Below are 12,309 nucleotides of genomic sequence, written 5' to 3'. Positions count from 1 at the left end.
GTGATGAGAAATTTGGCTATAGGTTTTGGGATGAATAAAACAGGAAAATCATCAGGAGTAGAAATGTGATATTTAATGAACAGGTTATGTATAAGGACAGGTCAACTGTAGTGTCAGATGTGACAGAGATAGATCAAAAGTAATCTGAGTTTGTCAACTTAGATGAATTGACTGAAGGAATTGTCCAGAAAAGGGGTGAAGAAGATAAGGAGAATGTAAATTCACAAGTAGATCTGAGTACACATGTAGCTGAAGTCCGCAGATCTTCCAGGAACATTAGACCTCCACAGTGTTATTCACCCACTCTAAATTATCTCCTGTTGACTAATGGTGGTGAGCCAGAGTGTTATGATGAAGCCTTGTAAGATGAGAATTCAAGCAAGTGGGAGTTAGCCATGAAGGATGAGATGGATTCCTTGTTGGGGAATCAGACATGGGAACTGACTGAATTGCCAGTAAGAAAGAAGGCTTTGCACAACAAGTGGGTATACAGAATAAAGAATGAGCATGATGGTAGTAAACGTTACAAGGCCAGATTAGTTGTTAAACGATTCCAGCAGAAGGAAGGCATTGACTACACAGAGATATTTTCTCCAGTTGTGAAGATGTCAACAATCAGACTGGTACTGGGAATGATGGCTGCAGAAAACTTACATCTTGAGCAATTAGATGTGAAAACAGCATTCCTTCATGGTGACTTGGAGGAAGACCTTTACATGATTCAGGCAGAAGGGTTTATTGCTCAAGGACAAGAGAATCTAGTCTGCAAACTGAAAAAGAGCTTGTATGGCCTAAAACAAGCTCCTAGACAGTGGTACAAGAAATTTGACAGTTTTATGCATAGAATTGGGTTCAAGAGATGTGAAGCTGATCACTGTTGCTATGTTAAATCTTTTGACAATTCTTACATCATATTACTGTTGTATGTGGATGATATGCTTATTGCAGGGTCTAGCATTGAGGAGATTAATAATCTGAAGAAACAATTGTCCAAACAGTTTGCAATGAAGGATTTGGGAGCTACAAAGCAAATCCTTGGTATGAGAATCATTAGAGACAAGGCTAATGGTACATTGAACCTTTCACAGCCAGAGTATGTGAAGAAAGTTCTCAGTAGGTTCAACATGAATGAAGCTAAACTGGTGAGCACACCCTTGGGTAGTCATTTCAAACTAAGCAAAGAACAGTCACCGAAGAAAAAGGAAGAAATGGACCATATGAGCAAGGTGTCCTATGCCTCAGCTATTGGTAGCTTGATGTATGCTATGGTGTGTACAAGGCCAGACATTGCACATGCAGTGGGAGTTGTGAGCAGATTCATGAGTGGGCCTGGAAAGCAGCATTAGGAGGCAGTTAAGTGGATTCTGAGATATCTGAAGGATTCATCAAATACATGTCTTTGCTTCACAGGTGCAAGTTTGAAACTACAGGGTTATGTAGATGCTGATTTTGCTGGTGATATTGATAGTAGAAAGAGTACTACTGGGTTTGTTTTTACTCTGGGTGGTACAGCTATATCATGGGCTTCAAATCTGCAAAAGATTGTCACTTTGTCTACTACAGAAGCTGAGTATGTTGTAGTAACTGAAGCTGGAAAGGAGATGATTTGGCTACATGGTTTCTTAGATGAATTGGGTAAGAAGCAGGAGATGGGCATTCTACACAGTGACAGTCAGAGTGCAATTTTTCTTGCCAAAAATTCGGCTTTTCATTCAAAGTCGAAGCACATACAGACAAAATACCACTTTATCCGTTACCTTGTTGGAGATAAGCTGGTAATGCTTAAGAAGATTTGTGGATCTAAGAACCCGGCAGACATGTTGACTAAGAGTGTCACTATTGAGAAGTTGAAGCTATGTGCAGGTTCAATTGGTCTTCTAGCTTGAGGACAGGAGGATGAGTTGCAGGGATGAGGGATTGTGTTATGGAGGATTGTGGTTGATGTTTGCAACTTGTGAGCCCTTAAGGGCTAAGGTGGAGCTGATGGAGGAGTTTGCTAGTGTAGCTTGATCAATTCAAGCCAAGGTGGAGATTTGTTGAATTGGGCCCGTGTGTGGCTTGAATTGCCACAAGCCCAAGTCAAGTCTAAGTCACCTTATTAACCAAATCCTATTTGTAATAGGAAACCTTATTCAGCCAACTTTAATATATATATATATATATATATATTTCTAGTACAGCCGTGTGATTTGAGAAAAAATTTCAATTAACCTAGTGAGCAGCCGCATGAGAGAAAATAGAGAAAAGAGAGGCAGCCAGCTTCTATTCTTATTTTTTTCTGTGAGAGAGTGCTAGGGTGTAATTGGGATTTGGGTTTCTTGAGAGTGTTCTTGTGCACTATTGTATTTTCCTTGATAATAGTGAAATCCTTGCAACTCCGTGGATGTAGGCAAATTGCCGAACCACGTAAATATTGTCTTGTGCGTGTGATTGTTTTCCTTGGCGTGTGTTTTTTCTATTTGTTTTGTTTCTCACAGGTTGGGATTTTGATTAAATTCCCTACAAGCCACAGATTACGAGACTCAATCCATTTATATAGCTTTACGTCTTCATTGGTTTATATATATATATATATATATATATATATTATAATTCTAGAGTTGGCCACCGTGCATATCCATGAACAAGTCACGGATCAAATCTTCAGTCATGAGGTTTTCACCTTTTCTATTGTGGTTATATATATATTAGGTGGCTTTAACGTTTTTGGGGTTATGTATATTAACTTAAATCCTAAAGTATTAGCTGCTGCCCCGAAGTTGTGATAAATTCAAGGAAACATATTCTTGAGTAGAGAAACGTTAATTTAGTGTTAAAAGTGTTATTAGTTTAGCAAAGTGTAATCCTAGTGAGTTCATTCGTATAGTTTGATAAGCTTTATATTTTATGGAGGATATTAAGTAATTTTTATGATTGATGATAGGTCCTATTTAAGAGTGTTTTGAGGCTTTTTGGAGAGTGTTTCAGCTGGATTGTTGGAGTGATTCAAGTTCTGTAAGTAATTATGCATAATATGCACAAGTTTTATTCTTTAGGTTCTTAGAAGTCAAAAGTTTTCAAAAGTTATGTTTCTAAAGCTTACATTTTCTAAAGTTTATCGAAAGCATTATTTTTATATCATTGAAAGAGAAACTTCAACTTTTAGACAATGTTTTAAAGAGAAACTTCGATTTTTAAATGACGTTTTGAATGTCCCAATCTCATTTAAAAGATGATTTCTAAACTAAACTATTTTCTGAAAATAATTAAGTTTCAAAGTAAGTTTTCTAAAAAGGTTCTTGTTCTTTAAATTTGTTAAAACCAAGTGATCTTAGTCATATTCCTATTCTCCAAATGGTATTTGAAATGTTTCTTTTAGCAAATTGAATTTTCAGATTTACTCAAGAATTGTAATATATTTATATAAACTCCTCAGTTTCTATTCGTTCCCCAAGAGAGTCAAGCATCTTTTGATTTATGTTCTATTCGATATTGTGATCTTTGATATGCCTCTGTATTTGAAAGGAAATTGTTAATACTAAGAAAATTATTATGTTTTGTATAAATTTTGCCTTGTGATATGTGACTCAAAATAAGTGTTTTAGAATTGATCAAATATATCAGATATATGTGTAAATCCGCTCACTGGATTGTATGTGAGAATATGTGTTGATCCATCACCAACAGGGGTTAGATGTTGGTATCCACTCACAGGATTGTATGTGAGAATATGTGATATGTATATGTGAAACTGTGTTCTGATCAATTTTATGAATGTGATTTCAAATGATTTTAAGATGTGATTACATATGTATTAAGTGATTCATTATATGCTTTATGGAATAATTATTTTTGATATCATTAAATGAGTTTGCAAAAAAAAAAGTCAAATACTCGTGCTTCGCTTGACTCTATTCCGTTGTGTATTTTGTATAATTACTTACTGGATGTGTGGCTCACCCCATCAACTACAATTTTTCAAATTAAAGTTTAGTTGGGGAACAGAACCTTTAGATTGCTTCGTAAGGTGCAAGGTAGAGCGTGGGAGTTTTAGGCGAAGTCAATAATACTTGAAGTCTTAAAAGATTATTGGTTATTTTTTATTATTATTCCGCTTTAGAGTTCACTGTATTTTGGAGATTATTCTAAATTTGTGGATTTTAGTTATTGTAAGAGATTTATCAATAGCATTGTTTATTTGGAGTTTTGAATTATGTTTAAATTAATCATGTTTATTGAGTGTTATAAGTTCAACAAGTTAGTCATGCATCTAAATTCATGTTCCATGGATTTGGGTCGTGACAGTGTTGGTATCAGAGCTCTAGGTTATGATTCTGTAGACAAATAGGACTTCTGATGTTTTTGTATAGGACGTGGAAAGATAGGCTTGAATCATTGGATAATCAATGGGTATTTTATGGGTTTGATAATTGTTAGAAGTTGTGTGCCTATATGCGTAGAGTCATAAGAATAGTAAAAGCTTTAGTGTCTCTTGTATACTATAATTTTTCTTTGAGGTTTATCCAACTCTAAAGTGTTGTTTGTTTGGTTATAGGAAAATGCCACCCCGCAATTCTGCCCCTTCTAGTTCTGAGCCTAATCCTGAAAACCTTGAGGGTGTTTTTAATGCTATTAGAAGACTTGCTGAGGTGGTGGAAAAACATGTTAGTACTAGCGGAACAGCTAAGCCCAAAGATGCTGAGAATGAAGGATGTACCATTGTGCAATTTAGGAAAATGGGTCCTCCTTCATTTTTGGGAAACCCTGATCCTACAGAAGCAGAGACTTGGATAATGCAAATGGAGAAAATATTTGACGTGGTTGGTTGTACTGAAGTGCAAAAAGTCTCTTTTGCTTCATTTATGCTGAAAGGGGAAGCAGAGCATTGGTGGAGATCCACTAAAAAGACTTTGCCACTTGAGAAAGATGAGATATTGACTTGGACTATTTTCCTTGATGCTTTTTATGAGAAATATTTTCCAGAAAGTATACGAGATGAGAAAGAAGTGGAGTCTATGGAGCTCATTCAAGGGAATAAAATAGTGTTACAGTATGAGGCTAAATTTACTAAGTTAGCTCGATTTGCTCCACATATTGTGTCTGATGATGTTAGGAAGGCTAAGAAATTTCAAAGGGGTCTACGACCAAGTATAAGAACCAGGATGGCAGCCTTACGATTGAAGGCTTATTTTGAGGTAGTAGAAACTGCAAAAGTTGTTGAAAAGGAATGTGAAGACTATTAGAGAATTTGAGATCAAAATAAAAAGAGATCCAAGCCTGAAGAATCTCAAAAAGAAAATGAAAATGACAAACCATTGAAAAAGAAGACGACAATAGAACTAGAGCCTAAGGTGGTGCAATAAGTAATAGAGAATTGTTCAAAGTGTGGTAAAAAGCATAACGGTGTTTGCTATCGTGAAAGTGGGGCATGTTTTAAGTGTGGAAAAATGGGTCATCGTATCAAAGATTGCCCAGCTTTGAAGAGTGAGCCGATGGTTAAGCCTAATGATGTGAATCAAAGGCCAAAAATCCAAGGACAGGTGTTTGCTATTATTGGGCAAAGTGATGAGGAAACTAAGTCAAGTACCATCTCCTTAAAAGGAAAAAAGGGTTATCACAATCTTAAGTTTTCTTTTAAATATAATTGATGGGCCATAGGTATTCTTTTTATTAATAACTGCAGCCCGCTACCCCACTAAGCCCACATCTTTAATACAAACTACAGGGTAGAAGAAGAGACAGTCAGGGTTTTCATAGAAAGGGTTTTATCAAAGAGGCTAAGAGGTTTTTCTTTGGAGTTTATAGCACATACAAGTGAAAGGGCAATTAGATTGTTCAAGGTATGATTTCTCACTGTTAGAAACAAGAATTAAGGAGATAGAATTTTATTATAAAAGAAACTTTAGTGATGTGTAGATTGTTGAATTGATAATTTCTTAGATTATGGTTTTACGTGTTTTCAATTATTCAAAAATCTTGATTGTCACTGTTCGGATCCTTGAGCAAAAGCCGAAATTGTTAAATCCATGTATAAGGCTAGCGTCACTTTTGTAGGGCCATATGAACCGTAACTTCAATTCTAACTTGCTGGAAATTTTGCACCTGACCCCACCCTTATGTCACTAGTTATCTCTCATTTTTCTCAGGGTCCTATTCTTCTTATTGTAGCTTTAATGCTATATTGCCTAGGTGTTGACTAATTCCAATCAGAATGATACTTAAGGTCCAACACGTCTACTATTCTTTAAAAGGTTAATGACAAATTTGTTTCTTTTATCCGAATTGTAATTTCATCCCAAAATATTGTGGTATTAAATCCATTAGGGTCAATGAAATTAAGTCCTTGAGCAAAGTCATAATAGATTTGGCCTACAGTTTTCTTTGGGGTTGTATATTTAAATCTTATAGTATTAGCTGCTGCCTATGGGTTCTGATAAATTCAAGGAAACACATTTTTGGGTAGAGATGCTTGGCATTAGTGCTATCATTTAGTTCAGCAAAGTATTTTACTCGTGAGTCAGTTTGTATAGGTTAGTAAGATTTATATTTTATGGAGGATATTAAGTAATTTCCATGATTGATTTTAGGTCCCATCTAAGAGTATTTTGAGACTATTTGGAGGGTGTTTCAGCTGGACTTTCAGAGTGATTCAAGTGCTGTAAGTAATAAACCTGGCTCTGATACCAACACTATCACGACCCAAATCCATGGAACATGAATTTAAATGCATGACTAACTTGTTGAACTTATAACACTCAATAAACATGATTAATTTAAACATAATTCAAAACTCCAAATAAACAATGCTATTGATAAATCTCTTACAATAACTAAAATCCACAAATTTAGAATAATCTTCAAAATACAATGAACTCTAAAGCGGAATAATAAAAAAAAATAGCTAATAATCTTTTAAGACTTCAAGTATTATTGACTTCGCCTAAAACTCCTACGCTCTACCTTGCATCTTACGAAGCAATCCAAAGGTTCTGTTCCCCAACTAAACTTTAATCTGAAAAATTGTAGTTGATGGGGTGAGCCACACATCCAGTAAGTAATTATACAGAATACACAACGGAATAGAGTCAAGCAAAGCACGAGTATTTGACTTTTTTTTTGCAAACTCATTTAATGATATCAAAAATAATTATTCCACAGAGCATATAATGAATCACTTAATACATATGTAATCACATCTTAAAATCATTTGAAATCACATTCATAAAATTGATCAGAGCACAGTTTCACATATACACATCACATATTCTCACATACAATCCTGTGAAAGGATACCAACATCTAACCCCTGTTGGTGAGGGATCAACATATATTCTCACATACAATCCTGTGAGCAGATTTACACATATATCTGATCAATTCTAAAACACTTATTTTGAGTCACATATCACAAGGCAAAATTTATACAAAACATAATAATTTTCTTAGTATTAACAATTTCCTTTCAAATACAAAGGCATATCAAAGATCACAATATCGAATAGAACATAAATCAAAAGATGCTTGACTCTCTTGGGGAACAAAAAGAAACTGAGGAGTTTATATAAATATATTACAATTCTTGAGTAATATTAGGGCATCACAATCTCCCCCACTTAAATCCCTAACGTCCTCGTTAGAGTCCACTTTGTGGAGTAGTGTCTCCGAGCCCACATGGGGTTACCGGACCGGCTCTTATACCATATGGAACGACCCAAGGAAAAACGCTAGCCACATCTGCGCTATACCTCAAAAGGACTAGTCACAATTGAAGCTCCTTGTAGTTGTTAATAAAGCCCAGTTCAACCCAGTAAATATTCGATGTGGGATTCATCACACACCCACACACATCACACAATCAATCAAATTGGGGCATCACACGTTGGGCAACGAATGTAATGGCCTTGGCCATTTGAGGTAGTGCTCATTCTTAATCTGTGCCAAAATTTTGTCAACAAACATAACTAAAGGAGTGAATTTTACCGTTTGAGGAGTTTTTTCATCTTTCCTTTTACTCCCGTCATTAGCTTGATGATTTGGGCGCTCCTTTTTTTTGTCCTCTGTGATCATCTTCCTTCCTTCCCTTTTCCCTGGTCTTTTCTACGTCTTTTATCGCGGCTAAGGCATCTTCAGCGTTCATGTACTTCTGTGCCTTCAGGAGCATCTCTGCCATCGTCTTAGGGGGATTCTTTGTGAGTGAAACCACAAACTCTCTGGACTTCAATTCAACTTTAAAGGTCGTTAACTGCACCTTGTCATCAGCTTCGTCTACCTCTAGAGTTTCCCGAGTAAAGCATTTCACGTACAACCTTAGAGTCTCTTTCTCCCCTTGTCTAATAGTGAGTAAATGGTTTGTTGGCCTCTTTGGACATTGTCCTCTGACGAAGTGGCGTAAAAAGGCATTGCCCAGCTGCTCAAAGTTGTCGATGGACAATGTCAATAACTTCATGAACCACTCCCTTGTAGCTCCTTTGAGAGTGGTGGGGAAGGAAGGACACAATATTTCGTCAAGAGGCTGTTGAAGGCCTAGTGTCGCCTTGAAGGTGTTGAGGTGGTCTAGGGGGTCTTTAAGTTCGTCAAACGACTCAGGCTATGGTAGGAAAAATTCCGACGGCATTGGGCATTCCAAGGCTATCGTTGTAAAAGGCGAATCTATTGTCCTGACCATTCTATCCAGGCTTAGATCTTTCTCCCCTTTAATGGCATTCCTTAGCTCGTCCATCTCCTTTCTCATCTCCTGGGGAAGATTCGAGTTTGGTTCATTTGAAGTAGTTATTCCTTGACGGTCGCTCCTTCTATGGCTATCTCCCTCATCTTCTTGATTGGCCTTAGACTGGTTCTCCTCTTACAGAAGTCGGAGCCTCATCTCTTGATTCTATCTAGTGAGCTCTTCAACGCTAGCTGCAAGTGCCTGGATTTGTAGGGCTAATGCTGCAGGATCCTAGTTAGACTCCATTTGAATTTAGGAATTGATTGGAAACTACAGTTTCGAACCTGAGTGCAAAAATTTTGTTCCCACAGACGGCGCCAAACTAATGAAGTGCAAATTGTCAGTCTTGTAGGTTCGTCCAGATGGAGCTGGGTCCTTGTAACTATCTCTACCGATTTAGAATAATGACTCCCTCAAGGTGGTCACCGATGTGGTGCTTGCCACAACAGCTCTGATGCCAAAGTCAGTATATAGGAGTTTTTAGAGAATAACCAGAGAGTAATGAATACTTTTGGGTGAGTCTATGTACCTAGTTTGTCTCTGATCATAGTGTGTATATATACAACTTCAAGGTTCCTAGCCGTTGGGGCTGATAAGAATGCAAATTGTCATATTTTTCTCCTTTAATGTTTAGTCTTTTATATTTATTTGGTGCCTAAATGTACTCATTATTCTTATATTTTGATTTAGGATGCAAATGGAGACATTAAGTGCAAAACGTAGCTAATTGGGCGATTCTGGACAGCTTTGATATCGCTTTGTAATCTGGGCATAACTCTCTCATCCAAGCTCTGATTGAGATGATTCAGATTCTATGGAACACCAAGACAAAGCTCTACAACTTTCATGTTTTGAGTTTTGAGAGATACGGGCTGCATCAAGGTCGAAATCGGGCTTGAAGTTGCTGCACCTGCACTGCTGACGTTCTGGAATGTTCCTTTGCCTGAAATTCTAATACGCGTATCTGATGTGGTTTATTTTTAGAAGCCTCCAGATCTGATGCACGAAATTTCCAGCTGAAAAACACCACTTTCCTAGTTGTATTAGGACTTTGTTTTATTTTTAATATTTTTCCTTAATTAGTTAGATTTGGATATTATTATTGAGAATATTTTTAGGAGATTTTGTAGGCTTGGGAAAGGGGGAATTAACATGTAAAAGGGGGAGGAGAAATCAGAATTAGACAAACGCCTCTCTCTCCCCTCTTCTCTGATTTTTTTTCCTTTGAGTTTTCATCATGGCCTTGCGTGGCTAAACTTTTATACTTGGTCGAAGGAAACTGAAGCCTCGGAATCAATAAAACTGTGAGATCTAATTTGTTTTTATTGTTCAATTCATGCTTTGAATATTGGATGTTCTTCTGTGCTTATTTTCATGATTGTCTCGTTTAATTACTAGGAAGACTACTAGTTTATTATTCGTTGTAATCTACTGCTAGGTTAGATATTAAATCCGTAATTATTTGATCTCTCTAACTTGTGAAGCAACCAAGATTTAATGATTTGCTGCGTCAGAAATTATTAGATCTTAGGAAGAATGCTCGACTAAATTAAATGCAACCACTTGTGTTTGTGTTGTTTAGTTTCATCGATCTCTCTAATTCTTAAGGCTGCTACTAGATTAAACCTTTAACGCTTGTCTTAGATTGTTTAGTAGTTAGGGTTTATTAGATTGCTTGTTTTCCAATTAACTACGATTAAGGAGAGATAGGAAAATAGTTCCAACGGTGAATATTGAAAGTGTGAATTAATATATATTTGCATCGATGATAAGTTGTAAAATTCTGATGGTGGATGTTGACTTGGACCAAGGTTTGTTCTCTTGATTAATTTGGATATTTTAATATGAATTGTTCCTTAATTGTTTTTCTTAAAATTGTTTTCATTATACTCAAACCCCCCCCCCCTCCTTGCTCACGTAGCATAAAATTAGGTTAGATACTCTCTGTGGGAACGATCCTTACTCGCACTACTACATATATTTTTAGGAGTATAGGTTTTATTTTTGGTTTCCTGCGACAGCACACCAGGGGCCTTAATTGTGGCTTTAGTGCCCTTTTTGTAACTCCTCAGAGCTTATGAATATGGGTTTTGATGAGGCTCCAACGGTCTGCCAACTGTCCAAGATATTGAATGCTTTTATTAATGGCTCTCCTGTGTTCGTCTGTGTCGTGCCAAGGTGGACGAGTACATTTGATGAGATCGTCCAAGGAAGTTGAGTTCGTCAGTCCCATCAACCCTTATGCTAAAGTAGACTAAAACTTTTGTATAAGTTCAGGTGAATATCACTATAATTCAGTAAGTAATATATCATATAATTTAAAATTTAGGCTTTAAAGCCTTTTACATGAGGCCCAAGATTCCACAGAGAGAGTGAAGTTAGTAACTTGTTTCGTCACCTTATTTCCTAATAGTATTCTACTATCTAGTAGTCTACCATCTATGAAATGTCAAACTCTAATAGCTCCATTCACATTGGGGGGGGGGGGGGGGGGGGGTGACGAACAATAGCAAGAGAGGAAAATAAAACGGAGAAGAAAGAACTGAAGAATACAAAACACATTAACTGAGCAAGAAGACGATGATAAAGGATTGAAGAAGAAGCCAACCAAATATTCATCTAAAGGTTTTTCTCAATCAGGATGGTCTTTATATATATATATATATATATATATATATATATTCAGGTTAGGGTGGCATTGCCACTGAATTTCACTCCTTTTAATTCTTCCCAATCTTGGGAAAATGATAAGTTGAGGTTTTGAGTTAACAGAGAAGAGTGAGTATTTTCTCCTATCCATTTTATTCCCAAACAAAGGAATAGAAGAATATTCTAAAATTATTATTTTTTAATTCATTTTCTTCTTCCCAAATGAGAGCTTAGAGAAATAATATCTCCAATATTTGTATAACATTTTCACAACAATCTTAGGTGGAAGGTTATTACTTGTTATCATTAGTAAGCAAGAAAGTAATTTTAGTGTGAGTTCAGATTAAGAGAAGAGTGAGTATTTTCTCCTATCAATTTTATTCCCAAACAAGGGAATGAAAGAATATTCTAAAATTATTTTTTTAATTCATTTTCTTCTTCCCAAATGAGGTCTTAGAGAAATAATATCTACAATATTTGTATAACATTTTCACAACAATCTTAGTTGAAAGATTATTACTTGTTATTATTAGTGAGCAAAAAAGTAATTTTAGTGATGAGTTCAGATTAAAGTCAATAACAACTTTTCATCTAAGATTTATTGTAAAAGTATTGTAAAAATGTATGAATATAATAACACTTCTCATCTATACTTCTCTCTTTTTGGGTAAATAGCAAATTACAAAGTTTAGATACACCCTAAATTTTTACATAGTGCACTTGAGGACCAAGCTCTCAAATATAAACTTTTTGCTATGGCTTCTATTACGCGTACCGGGTGCAATTGATGTTTGTATTCCAATACTTGGAAAGACCACCCTACCGTGAAGGACATCCTCATTACAATCAAAGCCTTTGTTGTTGGTTTGATTTTAACGACCAGGTTCATTCATCCATGTACTTTCACACGCTTTCAAGAGCTTGACATCACTGTGTCTTAGTGAGAACCCGAGGGAAAATTTTTTCTGAGTTTT

General features: G+C 36.1%; 1 protein-coding gene across 1 annotated transcript; it reads left to right on the top strand.

The window, feature by feature from the left end:
• The first annotated feature begins 4,538 nt into the window (after positions 1-4,538).
• On the top strand, positions 4,539-5,222 carry LOC115985561. The gene has a single exon (XM_031108498.1). The coding sequence runs from the start codon at positions 4,539-4,541 to the stop codon at positions 5,220-5,222; it is 684 nt and encodes a 227-aa protein (XP_030964358.1).
• Positions 5,223-12,309: the final 7,087 nt, after the last annotated feature.

Source organism: Quercus lobata, chromosome 4, assembly GCF_001633185.2.
Source record: "Quercus lobata isolate SW786 chromosome 4, ValleyOak3.0 Primary Assembly, whole genome shotgun sequence".
In the NCBI taxonomy this organism is placed as follows: Eukaryota; Viridiplantae; Streptophyta; class Magnoliopsida; order Fagales; family Fagaceae; genus Quercus; species Quercus lobata.
The sequence above is the reverse complement of the archived record's forward strand: the minus strand, read 5'-3'. Positions and strand labels throughout refer to the sequence as shown.